This window comes from Plectropomus leopardus, chromosome 10 (assembly GCF_026936395.1).
Source record: "Plectropomus leopardus strain MGB_pleo_1.0 chromosome 10, ASM2693639v1, whole genome shotgun sequence".
Lineage (NCBI taxonomy): Eukaryota > Metazoa > Chordata > Actinopteri > Perciformes > Serranidae > Plectropomus > Plectropomus leopardus.
The window spans coordinates 28,905,579-28,922,470 of NC_142185.1; the positions used below are offsets into that span (position 1 = coordinate 28,905,579).

The following is a 16,892-nucleotide window of genomic DNA, read 5'->3' on the forward strand; positions in this document are numbered from 1 at the left end:
CCGGGGCCAGGCTGTAGGGAGGGGCAGCAGGGGGCATATATATATATATATATATATATATATATATTTATATACATATAATTATTTACAGCTATAAAAAAATTCTGACTAGCTGACAGTTGTTACCAGATTGGCCTGATTCTTGTGTAGCGTGTGCCTGTCTTAAGCTAAGCTTAGATGCACAGAGATAAAACTGATGAAGGATGATGTTGGAATATACGTACCTTTAAGGAGATTTCCTGAGTACGTGACTAAGGAAAATATTCTCCTGTGACGTTTTATGCAGCTCAGGTTGATTCTTGTGAGGCGTCTTTGTTTTTCCGTCAGGCGCTCCTCCTCAGAACAGCAGGTGTATATTCAGGTGTAACCCCGACCTCTTTATATTATACTGCGTAAGTCACGTTCAGCTCATTCACATAATGAGCGCTGAGAGGTAACGAGCTGCATCGTTAGTGACATGCCAGTCAAACATGACTAATTTATGAGCTGTTAAAATTATTCATGAGTGAACATGAAAAACAGGAATCACTGTTGAGGAGAGGAGATGAGACAAGGAGAGGAGCAAAAGGGCGGCATTAAATCAGTCTAATAAACTGAATAAAAGCTGAGTCATGGAGCGCGCAGACAGTCACATGAGGACACTGTTAACCTGGAGGTTTGTTTTACTGTCACTCATCGCTCGGCTCACTCCGTGGTGACACCTACGTTTGTTTGTTTTTTACAGTGTAGAGATGATCTGTTCACGTCAACGGTTTATACACAATTCAGAGTCTATATACAGTAAATCCCAACTATGGATGTCTTTAATTTTACTTTCAACAGCCTGATGCACATTTACAGCTCACTAACTGGTTAATTTTTTAGGGGAAAAAAGAAAATCTGTGAAAAATAAGCAGCGACAGGGCTTGAAATCAGCTTTGCCCGGAGACATTTAACTCTTTGTTCAGGGAAGTGGAATCCCTCATGCAGTTGTCCAATCAGGCAAGTGAAAAATAAATTTGATGATCGCTAATGTAACGGAAAATAAATTGTGTATTGTATTGCCGAAGTGAAAAGCTTTTCCAGCCGAGCTGCATGCGCGAGTCCAGCACCACTAAGTGTTAAACAGGACTGATGAGAAATATCTGACAATATGTACACTATAGAAGTAACTGATGCTACTAATGTTAAATATCTCTGTGTGGCCAGTTTGGCCTGAGACACCGTCTCACTATAACCTCTGCGTTGTGTGTTCATGAATAATGAAGAAGGAGATGAAGACCTCTGTTGTAAAACTCAACAATATCAGTACAGCAACCTCACAAGCTCTGGTTTCTAACACGCAAACCTCCCCTCAGGAAGACCTCGAGCCGACTGCATGTATAAAATGTTTCCCATTATTACCTTTTCACATATAATTTTTCAATAAATCAATAAAGCAAAATACATTTCATCCTGATCATATAGTTACAGTTACAATGTCACTTTGAAAAGTTATTTTTGCAACCACCAGCAGCACTTTTGTGTATAAAGGGGCTTGCCTTTCCATGATCGCTCGCATAACACGCCTACGCATTCGATGGAAATAATGACGGCTAGTGCGGTGGCTGCAATAAAACTAAAACTGTTAATGTTTTGAACACTAAGTCATCTCACAATTGTGTTTTTCTCAACATTTCGAACATATTGCTTAAGTTTTGCGCAGCTCTGTAATTGAAACCCACCTAATGAAAGATATTGACTCTCAAAAAGCTCTCAAAAGCTAGCGTAAGAGTGGCTAGACAGGAAGTGACATCAGAAGTTCAGTTAATGACATAAACAAAAACATCTGTTGCTTCAGTCTCAGGCAGAAGCTCACTACAGAGGCAGTCGTCACGCCAAGAAGCTCAAGTCTCAGGAGAACAAGACCAAGGCCAAGCTGTCAATCACTGGAGAGACCAATGGGAGCAGCCCGAGTCCTGTTTGCCCCGCCCCTCCTCTCTCAGCTAACAGCAGCACCAATCAGCACACAGGTGGATTTTATCTACTAACAACACTGATATGATAATGTGTAATTACTATTACATGAATTTTAATGTTGAGTGCATTTTATTGTGTATTTTAGTGTATTCTGTTTTATGATTTTTTTTAACTTTTGGAAAGTGTGCTTGAGTTCCTTGAAAAGCACTCTATAGATATTTATTATTATTATTATTATTATTATTATTATTATGACATGTAAATGTAATACCCGCATACATACCATATCTGTAAAAATGATCATTATCATCATCATCATGATAATTAACAGAGTTATTTCTGGTATTATTATTATATATATATATAATTTAGTTATTATTTTTTAATTATTATTATCATTGGTGGTGGTTTAATTTTTATATCACAGGCTGTTTTTCTGTTTTTTCTCTCCTTCCTCTTCTTTGTCCTCCCTTCAGATCTCTTAGCTAGCATCACCGACTCCTCCTTTCCTCTCAAACCTTTCCTCCTCCCCTCCTCCTCCTCCCCTCGCTCCTCCGCCTCCCCCTCCTCCAGCAGACCAGGCAGCGAGCCTCCTCCCTCCAGTCCTCCCTCCGCCCTCCCTGCCCCGGGCCTCTTCTCCTCTTCTTCCTCTTCTTCCTCCTCTCCCCCTTCATCCAAAGCCTCCCCGCCTCCCCCTCCTCCAGCTCCTGTCACCTCCTCTTCGCCCCCTGCTCCTCCTCCTCCTCCCCCTTCCCAGGCCTCCTCCCAGGATGCTCATCTCTCAGCGGAGTCGGAGGAGGAGAAGGCGAAGAAGCTGCTGTACTGCTCTCTGTGTAAAGTCGCCGTCAACTCTCTGTCTCAGCTGGAGGCTCATAACGCAGGTGAGGAAGAGCGAGGTGATGGATGAAGAGATGGTTTTTTTCATGTGTCGCCATTTATCATCTCTTCAATGGAAGCTTGACTGATGTTTCAGTCACATGCTGCACATTATGATTTATTCACCAAGCCTCTTTTCATTTTATGGAGACACCAACTTTCCATCTTAGCCAAATGCTCAAACTGCTCTTGAATTTACAGCAATAAAAACTCAATCTAGCCTATCTGCTCCGCACCAAACCAGCTGGTGAACATTGTCAAGCATTAAGCAACTAAAGAGTCAGATATTTCCTGTAGAAGTTGGTGGAGGCCAAAAACAGAGCAAAAAGGAAAGAGAAAAATCAACTTAAATTGACCAGTTGAACAGAGACAGGACCCCAAATGGATGATAATGTTTCTTTATAACTCCTGGATGTTTAAAGAGGCAACTGTTTGCTATTAAGGTCACCATATCAACTTAAAAGGATGATCTGTCGCGAGGCCAAAATAAATAGTTTTTGCGGGATTAAAAAGTTCTCTTAGAACCAGCAGTAATCTCAAAGTACGACATACAAAATATTTGTATATTTTTATATATTTTTATAATTGATATGGGAAATATTAAGAATTTTAGTTTCTTGTTTATAAGCCCTATAACTAAAAATCTTGCTTTTTGCAAGCATCAAATTCAGAATGAGTGTATATTTACAAAAATACACATAAAGTTTATCAGTTTAAAGATTAAAATATGTTGTCTTGTATTCAATAAAAAAACAGGTAAAAAATCATTTGCAAATCATTGCATTGTGTTATTTACGTTTTACACAGCATCCCAACTTTTCTGGGATCAAGGTTGTATTTGGTCAAAAGTATGTGGACAGCCCTCCCTCAGTTTTTTTCACTTGTGTTACCACAAACTGATGACTTACCACACATCATCCTTAAAGGAATACTTCACTTTTAGAATAACCATCTCTATATCATAACAAAAAAAGTGTTTTTCTTACATGCATCCACAGTGAATGAAGAATCCAAAAATGTTTTTTCATTAAATCAATGCGGACTACGTTTAACAACAACAAAGCTAGGTCCAATCATCTGTTAACAAAGTGTCACATAACTCGTGCAGAATAATCCAAGTCTCCTTTATCCAGTTGTACGCTTACTACTTACACAACAAATTTCGCTAAAACATTATGATTTAAAACGCGTTGATGAAAACAGTCTCATGCACGTTCTCGTTGGCAGAGGTGCAAATGTGTTTGGGAATAATTGAGGATACGACTGGATAAATGAGACTTGGATTATTCTGCACAAGTTGTGTGAGAGTTTGTGAAAGGATGCTCTGCTGTTAAAAGCAATCCCATTTTACTTCAATTCATGAAGAATGTTTTTAAAATTTCTTTTCCTCACAAATTCAAGGTAAAACATGGCGAGTAATTAATACACAAATCTTCATTTTGTGTGTTTTCTTTTAAAACTGACAAATGATTTGGAAAATGAGCAGCAGTAATTGAAAGCATACAGGATTTTTAATGCTTCTTGTTTACTAAAAGTTATTTTTCTGTGTGCAGGTTCAAAGCACAAGACGATGCTGGAGGCGCGGAGCGGCGCCGGGCCGATCAAGGCCTACCCTCGAGCCGGAGCCAAGCTGAAGAACGGCAGCAGCTCGGCACTGAAGGGCTCCGGCCTGCAGAACAAAACCTTCCACTGCCAGATCTGCGACGTCCACGTCAACTCTGAGATCCAGCTCAAACAGGTACGAACACAGCATGGGTATGAAAAATATACCAACATTATTCTAACATAACTTTTAACCGACTCAGCTGAGAGGGAGATGAATGCTTTGTCAGACATTTTCAGTCTTGACAGGAAGTGTTGCCTTGTCTCTTCTGCCCTTTGGTGAATTTCCAAAAAAAACAGTCGGACATGTCACAGGCCTCTCTGTCCTCGGCTCTGTTGTCAGTGTTTGTTGTTGTTTTTGTTGCAGCACATCTCCAGCAGGAGGCACAAGGACAGAGTGGCAGGAAAACCCAGCAAACCCAAATACAGCCCGTATAACAAACAGCAGCGCAGCTCGCTCTCTGTAAGTCCCACTCTCTGTTTCTCTCTCGCTCTTCAAATTAAATGAAGATTTTATTTTGTTTTTTGTGTATAAAAGATTATTACAAACCAATGATAGGGATCTCTAAAAACAATTTCAGACTAAATTATGATTTGGTTCTGCTTTCATATTAAGACATTTATTTGCTTTTTGTATTTATTCTGGCCTCTCTTATTTATCTGTCCCTTCCTTGCTTCCTCTCCTCTCCTGTTTTTTCCTTTCCTCATTTCATTTCCTTTTTTCCTCTCCTTGTCTCCTCACCTCTCATTGTGTCCTGTCACTGTTTCTTCTCCTTTGTTTTCATTTCTCTCCACTTTTCCTCCTCTCCTCCCGTTGTTTCATCTCCTTTTGTTTTCTTTCCAACCCCATAATCTCCTCTTCTCTTCATGTTTCCTTTTTATCTCCTCTCCCCTTCTTTACCTTCCTGTTTTATCACCTCCTTATCTCCTCTCCTCTCCTCTCTCCTCAGAAGGAGTTAGTGAAGCCCTCCCTCTCTCCCTCCTTTCTCTCCACTCCTTTTGCACCTCCGCCCTCCTCCCTCACCTCCACAATCTCGCTCCCTCCTGCCTCTCTCTCCTCCTCTCCTCTCCTCACTCCCACCTCCTCACCCCTCACCCCTGCCATCTCTCTTCACCCTCGCCCTCCCACTTCCACGTCCCTCTTCACCGCCTCCTTCCTGCGTCCGGCTCCTGGACCAATCAGAGCGAGCCAAGGATCAATTCTCTTCGCACCGTACTGATGATGACGTCAGCGGTGGGGGAGTCCAACCGGTGACCTTTGACCTTCAGTTTGTTGACCTGACAGAAGAGTCAGAGACTTGAGAGGACAGAAGCTCCTCGTTGCTTTAAATGAACCACAGACTTGAAGATGAAGAACAGATGCTGGAAAGTTCCCACATATCCTGGAAAACCTGGAATTTTTTGTGAAACAGTCATGCAAAAATCCTGGGGAAAAAAATGACAAAACTGTCCTGAGATTTTTAGAAAGCAATAAGCGGTCCTGGAGAAAAAAAATCAGTGTGCAGCTTTTTTTGTCATCCTCATTTGTTATTTTGATGCTCCAGATTCAAAACATCCAACTCAAAGAAGAAAAAAACATTCAACTTGTGCATGAAAATAGAGAATATTTATATTTTTCTTTCTTTGACCTTTTTACCAAAACAAGAACCCCAAAGTACCTCGTCGGTTATGAGAAATGACTCTTTGTGACAGTCTGAATCTACCGCAAAATAAAAAGCTGGAGGTTGTTGAAAAAAGATCAGAATCAGGATTCAAGAGAAACCGGAAAAGACGAGCAGAATCTAAAAAAATCTCACTCAGAGATGGAGAGACAAAGATGGATAAGACAGTCTGGATTTGTTTGAGGTCTTATGGGTCGGATCCACAGAGTTTGGACAGGGTTGTTTCTGAATGAAAAAATCTCCTCTGAACACAGACGCTCTTCTTTCTCCTGCTGGAGGAGCAAACCAGCACAAACCTGATGTCAGACGTCCTCCATCACAAACAAATACGACTGCAGATGTCTTCATGTCGTGTCAATTCTGGACCGTGATGCTACAGATGTCCCCGTCAGACGTTCCTGAGTTCATGAGTCGCTCTGAACATACAGCATCTCGAGCAAACAAACTGCAAAGTGGAGAAAGAGTAAAAAAATAGATTGTTCTAGATTTTTCCAACTGTCGACAAAACCATGAAAAGACCAAAACCATCGTCAAAAATAACTGGGCAGTAAGGCCAAAAATCTAAATAATAATAATAATAATAATAATAAATTAATAAATGATGTCGTCTGTTAGTATCAGTGAGAAGCCGAGCTGCTGCCTTCTTAACTAAACTGTAAAAATTACTATTTGTTTTAACTAAAAGAAAAAAAGTTAATGTTGGGTCTGCCTTAAATTTTAAGTTGACTGAATTTGAAAAGACAAGATGAATCATTTCAAAATTACCCCAACTTGTATTTTCTAATTCAGTCAACTCAAAATTTAAGGTTTATTTTTACAGCATAGTTGCAGGCAATATTTTTGGTCAAACCTCTTACAGATTTCCTTTTTAAGATTCAGGCAATTTTGTTATATATCTTCAATATCTTCCAATAGGCTTTAAAAATTTATTATAATTTGTTTCACGAGTTAATTGAACAAACCACTAAACACAAAAACAACACTCACTTTCACTATCGTAGCCTGCATACTGTAGTGCTTCTGTTAAGATTGTTTTTTGTTTATACACCATACGGAGAGACAACGTGTCTCTTGTGACTTTCCCGGTAGCAGGAGGATTTTCTAGTTCTGTTGCTTCTCGGTCGTCTCCGACTCCAGCAGTAACCTCGGTGTCTGGAAAACTGTAGCTGCAGGCTGACATTACCGGCAAGCTCCACTGTGTCATTTTTTTTTAATCAAAAACGTTTTTAAATGTACACAGCTCCTCTTTTGGGCAAATATTCTTCAAAAAGTTTTTTTGGAAAATACAATGTCACGATCATCCCGGCCAAAATAATCGCAATATATTATCCTGATAATGATAAATATATGCTTAAAAGTCTTGATTTTATTGCATCACAGATGAGATACATGCCTTTTTTTAGTGAATGTCTTTTTTTTAAAAAAAGTGAAAAAATATGCCAATGCTTGATGAAGATCTTTTGCAGTTTTTGAGACTGGTGCATACTATGTTAGTAGCTCTTATTTTTAAATACTGCCGTGGGTGGGTTTACGTTGGAATTAGTTGAAAGTACGGGGTGTCTCATAGAGATGCCAAAGGGTCATGTCAAGTCAATTTTATTCATAACACCCATCATCACAAAACACAGTTTGCCTCAGAGGGTTTTACAGCATATGATATCCCTCTGCTCTTAGACCCTCACATCGTCTAAGGGAAAACTCCCCCAAAAAAACCTGTAACGGGAAAAAATGGTAGAAACCTCAGGAAGAGCGACTGAGGAGGGGTCCCTCTTTCAGGACGGACAGACAAAGCGTGACAAAGCGTTGGTATATAACTACCTGGGATTGAAACAGACCAAAAAATAACTAAATCTGCTTTAAATAACTAAAATAGACAAATTATCCTTTCATGGAAAACTGACGCCTAAACCCAAACCTTCTCTTTCAAATGTAGTTTCAGGAGGTTTGTTCTGTTTATCACCCCTCAGAAACCCCAGACAATAAGCCTTAGCAGAAAGTCATGGTTGAATCGTTGATTCAGGACAGTTTGTTGCTCGTTCTCGCCTCCTGCTGACTCAGCTTGCTGTATGTTTGGAACCGGAGTCTGAACTGAAGTCTGAACGCCTCCTCCTTATAACACCTCCTCCTTCTATCTGATGTCCACACTCCTGCCTGTACCTGCTGTCGTCTCCACTGCCCGTGTGTTACAGACTCACTCTGCACTCCGGACCAGGCTACTTCCTGGTTTTACAGTGAAAAGGGCCTTTTGTCCCGACTATTGCCTGGTGTGAACACTCAGTCTGTCGGTTTCAGTCTTCACCTTCCTGCTGTTACTGAATCTGACCAGAACTTTCTGGAGTTTAAAGCGTCCGAGCAGCAAAACTTTTACCACAAAAGAGTCTGAGGAACTCTTACAAACTCTTAACACATCACTGGAACTTTTCACAACCTGCAACAGCAAAGGAACGTTTCCTTCAATAAGCTTAATCACTCTCCACGAGGAAAAAGAAAATGATAACACTTTTCTGGTTGCTTTATCTGTGCTCCAATAAGTTGTATGATGTAAATAATTTCCCAAAAGTTTTGTCACGACTCTGAAGCAACCATATGATCCATCCAAAGCTGAGAGACATCACACAAACCCTTTAGATTTGGTCTCATTACCTCTCCTCTAGTGCCACCCTCAGGACAAACTTCACACTGAAAGATCTGCTGTTAGGCTCTAAGAGCAGTGAAATCATTTTGTTTGACAAAATAATCTCAACTCAAAAATCCACCTACTAGCTTTTTTCTGAGCTTTTGTGACCATTGATTTAGTCTCCCAAGTTCCTACGGTCATGGAAAACCTGGAAAAGTCATGGAATTAGGAAAAAAATCATTGGCAGTTATGGAAAAGTCATAACCTTTGTTGTGTTTAATAAAATTGTTACAGTAATCTTCGATGGAAGCTGACAGCGTAATATAGCTCAAATTTGCTTCAACAATTGACTTTTTTTTATATATATACTTTTTTTAACATGCGTTTCTCCTTTTTTACCCTGCAGTCCGTCTCTCCCTCTGCGCTCACCACCTGAAATTATGTATCCAAAGAGTTTGAATCTGATCAGTTTAAAAAATGCAGCGTAAGTGGGGTAAGAAAAATATATAAATATTTGGAGTCCTTGAAAAGTAATGGAAAAAGTTTTTGAATTTTGTCTATGAAAAATGTCTGTTGTGGCTGAGGTAAATTTGTATTTATTTTTTCTGGTGCGTCACATCCTACATCTACAACATTGAAAGTCTCTTTATTTATTCTAAATTATGAAAAGAGCCAATCAGTATTTTGGTCCTGGTTAAACTCCCCGCATATAATCAAAGTGACTTTCAGCATTTGAAAGCAAAGAAAACATTTTTATGTGGGCGAGTAAATTGTAGTTTTCTAGATATGCATGTTTTTAAAAAGAAAAGACTGGAGGAGAACAGGTGACTGACCCAGGCGATCATTAAAGGCAAAACATTTTAGGCTTGAAAATGGGTTTCTCACGGAAAGAAAATGTCACCTTTAAGTGGCTGTGAATATTTCTTTGCCAGCGTCGGCTTCGGCTTCACTGACTCCTGTAAAACTGAGGCAGAATGGCAGCTCCGGCTCTGAGATGCCGTGACATTAATCAGTTCTGAATGACTGACGTCTCTGCCAGCTTACAGGGCTGTAAGTCACTGTACTGCACTTGTAGATCTAAAACTGCACTGAGGGAAACTGAACAAGCAATAATATTATATTATAACGTTATAAAGGAAGAAAAGATATATTTAATTGTCCATATGCATGTTTTTTTTCTCGTTCAACATCTAATAAAATGCCATAATTGATTAAAAAAGTATAGAAATCACACTGGACAGAATGAGATAACAGATAAAAGTTTTATGTTTTGTCTGTATCGATCTGCTGAGACAGCCTCTCCAGCTCGACCTTACAACTCCAGTTCAAATTCAGTTTGCAGCCAACAATGAAATTAAAAAAATATGTGGCTTTGTCACGAGTAGAAAATCTTATCTGCCAGTTATCTTGATGATTTGAGTAGATTTTGTCATACGGCATTTTAGCAGTAATATCTTTCTCTTACATTCATGTTACGTGTTTTGTGTAGGATTTGCTGATTTTTATCTTAATCCTATGTCGAGATGAGATTTTCCTCATTAACAGACTTATGTGAGTTTGCATCATTCACGAATACGAGTCTGAGATGAGTTTGAAAGCCACAAAAAAGCTCCTAACTGGATCTTTGAGTTGAGATTTTGTCACACAATCTGATCTTCTCTGCTCAACGTTAATATGCTGTTTTAATCGCTGATGTTTTGCAGTGAACGCTGCAGCCTCAAGCGGCCACAAGCAGAACTTCACACTTGGTCCGCAGTCGACACACAACATTGTTAGCCGCATTTTGAGACCAATGTGTCATAAAATGAAAATAATCAGGTGGTTGTTTGACAGTCGTGAAAGAGCTTCAAAGAACCAGGAGAAACCACAGAAAACAACGTAGAAAATGTGAGACGTTTAAGTTAAAATGAGGAGAAAAAGCTCAACTGAAAGACGGTCACCAGTTTATTAAAAAGCCTCTGAGAAAATGAAGCAATGAGTGTTGAAAAGACTGTTGAATCTTATTGGCTGCAGTCGATTTAAAGGACAACGTTACATTGTATTTACAGCCAGTATGAACAATGTTTTTATTATTATCATCATCATCATTATTATTATTATTATTATTATTATTATTATTATTATTATTATTATTATTATTATTATTATTATTATTATTTAAAAGTAAGCACTTTCACTTTTTTAAAAATTCAAAAGATAAAAGAAGGGGAGTTCATGACTAAAAATCCACATAGGTGAATCTGATTTCTTGCCTATCATCAACTGATAGTCACGTCTTATTTTGTTTTTGGGGAGGAGATTTTGTTTATTGGTCCATAATCTCATTTTCACAAGTGGACACGATTGATGCTTGATAGACAGACGGTGCAAACATACAGAGAGAGATATGCAAGCCACGAACAACTGCTTCTACGTGCCTCCCCATGCTAATTTTAACACAGCTGTTCGTAAAGTCGAAAATTGCTTAACAATTAAAAAACAATATTTAAAAAATCATTATGTTGTTATGTGAGTGCTCTGACTGATAAATTTATGCCAAAATAGGTAATATATTATGATTTATTGGGAGGAACCAAACATTTCTAAGTAAAATCTGACATTCGGCTCCTCATGAAACAATCATTGAAAACAAATTCATATTATTCTCTTTAGATCAAATTGTCGAACTACAGACTATCTGAGGTCACACCTGCTAAATACAAATTTTAGTAGTTCCACAGCTTCTGTTTTTGTAAATATAAAAAGACACAGACTTCTAAGCTGTTATTTAATTAGTTAAGTTACATTTCAAAGCACTTTCTAAGAGCTTAAAATTGTGTATTAATCTTGTGAACCAAGTACTGAACATTTACACGTACAGAGACCACAAAAGTTATTATTTTATAAGCAATAATCTAAACATTTTTGATTGATATTATTTTGATAGAAATCTTTATTTTGAACATGTACTTTTTTTCATGACGGTAAACATACAAACCTAATCCTACTCCCTCTCCAATATTCATTAGCTAATAATCCTGCATATGCTTCCTTATTTAAACACAACTTATAAATACATAAACAAATAGATGTGAAATATATATACACACATACGTATACACATACACATGCATACAAATGTATATCATTTTGGATTTGTTTAGATAGAAGTGCTAAAGAACATCACGCTAAAGCCACGACTATGAAAAGACATTTTAAGGAAGAGTGGATCAAAAAAAAAAAATCAGAAATAATAATATTTCATGCAGAAAGTAAATTTTTCTCCGGTGGTTGTTTTCTGTGGTTTCTAATGGTCGATGTTTTCTTGTCCGTCTTCCTGCCTCCTCCTGAAGAACTTGAAGCGTCTCAGTCTTCCAATAATGAACAAACAGGTTTATTATGTGTGTGTGTGTGTGTGTGTGTGTGTGTGTGTGTGTGTGTGTGTGTGTGTGTGTGTTTATCTATGCAGTATTTTGGTCTCACGGTGCAGCAGCTCTCATCTGCGGTTTGTCATCAACGTGCAAACATGGAAAACGAAGACGTAGTGTCAAATCAAATGTCGATGATGCTGATTTAACCTCCGCAGCTGAACTTCCTCCTCTGTCCGATGATGTCATCATGATGCAATAATGTACAGATCAGCCGCTGCTTTTCCCGTTCGCTCTGCTTCCTTATCAGCAATACTGGGGCCTGACAGTCTTGATACTGGTCCTGAGTCTTGATACTGGGGCCGAGTTTTGACACTAGTCTGAGTCATAATACTAGGTCCTAAGAGGCCTGACTCTAGTCCAAGTCTTGATACTGGGACTAAGTCTTGATACCAAGGCCTCAGAATCTTGACACTGGTGCGAGTCATATTATTGGGGCCCAAGAGCCTTGATACTGGTCTGACTCTAAACCGGGGCAGAGTCTTGAAACTAAGCCCTGAGAGTCTTGACACTGGTCTGACTCTGGAAACTGGGGCAGAGTCTTGAAACTAAGGCCTGAGAGACTTGATACTGGTCCGAGTCTTGATGATGAGGCCTGAGAGTCTTGACACTAGTCAGAGTCTTGATACTGGGGCCTGAGAGTCTTGAAACTGAGAGTCTTGAAACTGGTCTGAGTCTGGAGACTGGGACAGGGTCTTGATTTTGAGGCCTGAGAGGCTCAGCGCTGGTCCGAGTCATATTACTGGGGCAGAGCCTAGACACTGATCAGAGTCATATCAGTGGTGCCTGGGAGTCGTGATACTGGTCCAAGTCTCGATACCAGTTTTGAGTCTGGGTACTGGGGCTGAGTTGCAATACTGGAATAAAACAAACAGAGATTCACTGTTTGAACTGAAGCGTTATTTCACGTTATAAACTTTTCATTTTTGTTTAAGTCAAAGATGTCTTCGCTGAAAACTGAGATTCTGAATGTGTGTGTGTGTGTGTGTGTGTGTGTGTGTGTGTGTGTGTGTGTGTGTGTGTGTGTGTGTGTCTTCTCTCCATGCTTGGAATGAACCATGTGATGTAATCACTTTGCTTCCAAAATAAAAGCTCATTTTCCATTAAGTCCAGAGGGACATGCAAACGGTGAGTGATTCAAGAGTTTAAAGGAGCAGTTCACCCAAACTGCTGCACACGAGGCTCCACTTTGAACCGCACACTAGTTGTTTTTACACATCTGATGCATCATTTAGTTGGAAAGTTATTTGTGCCGGCAGGTTACTAAGTTTAAATTTTGACCAAAAAAGCACAAAGAAGCCCTGTGCACAGCTGTGCCTCTCTCCTGGGTGCCGGCAGGTGCAGGACAACAATGAATCAAGGAAATTAAAGTTCCAGTGCACACCGAGTGAATCTGATGAAGTGAAATGCAAGATGCGTCACTCACACCTTTTATTTTTTTATATGAACTTTTAATAAATGTCAACCTGGGCATCTTGGTGTGAACTTCAATTTCTTTGATTCATTTTAATTTTGACCTTTCTTTTTTTTTTTTTTTACTGTAAATCAAGTTATGAAATTAAATTAAATTAAACTTTCATTTTTATTTTCAACAATAATTATTGAATTAATTCAGTTTTTGAAATTTCAAGTTCAAACTGTGGTGGCACTTCAGATTCAGTTTTCTGAGACTGCACAATAAACAAGCAAACAGGTTCATATTAAATTGATTGAAGGCTTTAAGAACTGATTTTGAAACAGGTAAATCGCTTAAAGTTAATTAAAGATGATTAATTAAAGATTAATTAAAGATGTTAATAATAAAATAAGAAACAGTTCAAAGATGAAAAGAATAGATACTTCGTTTAGATTTCACTCAAAACAGCAGCGTTCAGCCTCAGATGTGTTAAAAAGTGACATCCTGAGATTATGTAAAATTTCTCTCAATCTCATTTTATTTCTGTAACTTTGTTTTATTCGTTTTCATTACAAAACTTCTGAACATACATCAGTCCCGTTATTAGTTAAAAAGTAATTAGCTTATTATACTTAAAGCTTAAACTACACATAAAGCTCAGTACTATTTTTTTATTGATCCAAAAGTTGGTGTGGACTGTTAATTAGCACAGAGTACTCAGTCACATTTTTGGGTTTTTTTTCTATTTAGCTTGATTTGAGTCATCAACAAGAAAACATTAAATAGACACAGATGTAACATTAATGAAATCCAGTATTAAAATTTGACTAAGTACATTTACTCAAGTACTGTACTTAAATGCAACTTTGAGGTAATTGTACTTTGTGTATTTCTATTTACTTCTACTCAACATTTATTCACATACCAGCGAAAAATGCCACTCAGTTGAGTTCATGGCGGGGTTTTGCACTTACTGTTCACCAGTCAGACACCTGCCTTCCAGGTCCAGGTGGGTAGATGACACCAAGCAGGATTATTTAGTGAATTTCTAAAAAAAAAAAGAAGCATGCAACAACTTCTCAAAAGGTTAATAAAGAGTGTCAAACAGTAATCAAAGCAGAGAAGCAATGGCAAAATAATTTTAAAAAATCTTTTATGGTGCAAAATTGTTTGTAGTTTCAGTAATTTAATCACTGCAGATATAAATGCACTGTAACCACCAGCAGGCCACTGCACTTAAACTACTCTTTTAATTACATATCGTTCCCTTATCATTAAATCTGATGATACCTCTTTGTGTTGTTTTTTCCACCAAAAACAATGCTTTGCACTCCTTGGCTGAAAACATTTTATAAAAAGAAGTGCAAAAAAAGATGAGAAAACCACTGCCCTGTCTTACCACTGTACAATAACTCTCATGCCCACTAGACGGCAGTTTAAACTGAGACTCATGGAGTTCAGTAACAGGAAAACTGACCGTGTGGAGGGTTAATATGAAGAAAAGCTGCAGAAACTGCAACTTCTGACCTTTTCTTCTCAACAGTGAGACTCCCTGACCTATTGAAATTGAATCTAGTAACTTTTTCAGTGAACCTGCAGTTGAAAACTTGTTGCCCACAATTGGCCTTGAAATGATAACACTGTGACTGGAAATAGCTCACCCTCCTCCTCCTCCTCCTCCTCCTCCTCCCTCTTCTAGTAAAGCGTGTCTGATAACAGCTGTCAAAGATGTCTTACAGCCTTTGTTGTTTTTGGTTTTGGTCTTTATCTCATTTCAGGACACCAGAAACATTTTTATTTAAGCTGCAAATGATTTTATTTTTGTTGTTTTGAACCCCAAAAGTCTTTAACCCTTTGAAACCTTTGAAACACGGGGAGAAGGCAATGATCAACTCAAGAATTCATGGCCCAGAAAACAGCTTGAAATTAGTCAGAAGTTAAGACAAAAAAATTACCTGAAAATAAGCGCACACAAAAAAAGTCTATTTTTTGTGTGACAAAATTTTAAATATATAATTAGAATGATTATAGATACAGTTCCTGGACATTTTTCCCTAGTCACTGATAATTTTTGAATAAACATCCCCCTTTTTAAAATCTTTTTCATTTTTTTTTCTTTTTTTTTAAGCAATTTTCTTTGTCTTCTACGTATTTCTTGCAATTTATGGCACATTTATTGAAAAGAAAATACACAACTAAAGAATATTAAAAGTAGAAAAAGTGTGTTAAATGTAATAAAATTACTGTTGAAAGAAGGCACAACAAGCACTTACTTTAAGTATGAACAGGAAGTTCAACATCATCTGAAGACAAAGAAAAACCCAGAGTCAGTCTGACCTGAACAAACTGGTACCACTGAGGTCATCTGACAGACAAAGAGAGCAAACTGGACTGGACTGGAAGCTTTTAACTGGTTTAATCATTTACTGTACTCTCAGCATCTCCTGCTCTGTGGAAATAAATAATCTGGTCGGTTAAAAGGTGAAGAGGAGTTTTCAGTTTTGTCCAGCTCGCTCCTGTCATGAGCAGCACCTCACACAGCATATACACACACACAATGACTGACTTTCTGTGAAACGTTTACGTGCACAAAGAACCTTTTTTGCTATTTTGCTCCCAATTTGTTTGTTTTCAGTCACAGAGTATGGACATTTTTTGCTTTAAATCTGCACGTTTAGACATAACAACAGAGGGTTGTATATTTGTGCGTTAAGAAAAGCCTTCATCTTTACATTGAAGTGACTGACAAATGAGTTTATGAGCTTTTACGGCTGAATATGAAACTAATTGTCAGTATTTCAAAATATAAACATGAGCACCTTTCTCTAAGAGCGAATTCACAGTATCTTCAAGGTCTCAAAGTGTAATGTTTGTTTGTTTTTTCAGATTTTGAGCACTAAGTAATTGATTGATTCCCAGTATTGATACTAAACTTAACCAAGTCCTTTTAATCAGTTGGGTTGTTTGAGGAAGTAATTTTCTGTAATGTAGTCATTTAATTGGTAATATTTAAATACTAGTTAATGATAATTCCATAAAATTCATAAAAGTCCCCCAGTAAAAAAAAAGTCTGTTAATTACTTCACAAAGAATAAATCTAATACTATCATGCTATTTGCAGCTGTGATATTTTTTAATGAAGAACTGTTTCAGGTTTGAAGTTATCACAACTAAATTTAATAACTTTCACATTAGTGAAAATAAAATTAAATGGTAAACTTTCTTTAAAGAAGATAGATTTAAGTTTAACTTACTTTCTAAATTTGAATAAATTCCATTAACATATTTTTAATAAGTTTGGAGAAATGCAACATTTGAGTGCACTTCATAGATTTAACTGGATTGTATTAGTGATAATAACTTTTTTGAGCTTCTTGGACTCAAGTCAATTATTT

At 37.9% G+C, this 16,892-nt stretch overlaps 1 protein-coding gene and 1 long non-coding RNA gene across 2 annotated transcripts in view; one reads left to right on the forward strand and one right to left on the reverse strand.

Moving 5' to 3' along the window:
* The window catches only part of znf385b (zinc finger protein 385B), a 68,046-nt gene extending 55,063 nt beyond the window's left edge, over nt 1-12,983 (forward strand). Inside the window, exons 9-13 of the mRNA XM_088083516.1 lie at nt 1,820-1,991; nt 2,415-2,819; nt 4,368-4,552; nt 4,784-4,879; nt 5,367-12,983. Coding sequence (XP_087939642.1) covers nt 1,820-1,991; nt 2,415-2,819; nt 4,368-4,552; nt 4,784-4,879; nt 5,367-5,636 — 1,128 coding nt within the window. The 3' untranslated portion in view covers nt 5,637-12,983. The remainder of the gene's footprint in view (nt 1-1,819; nt 1,992-2,414; nt 2,820-4,367; nt 4,553-4,783; nt 4,880-5,366) is intronic.
* LOC121949475 (uncharacterized) lies at nt 12,071-16,260 on the reverse strand. Its single transcript, XR_015777702.1, has 3 exons — nt 15,771-16,260; nt 14,472-14,545; nt 12,071-12,958 (listed from the first exon to the last, which is right to left on the reverse strand). It is a non-coding gene; the product is annotated as an uncharacterized LOC121949475 (long non-coding RNA).
* Between the last annotated feature and the right edge of the window lie 632 nt (nt 16,261-16,892).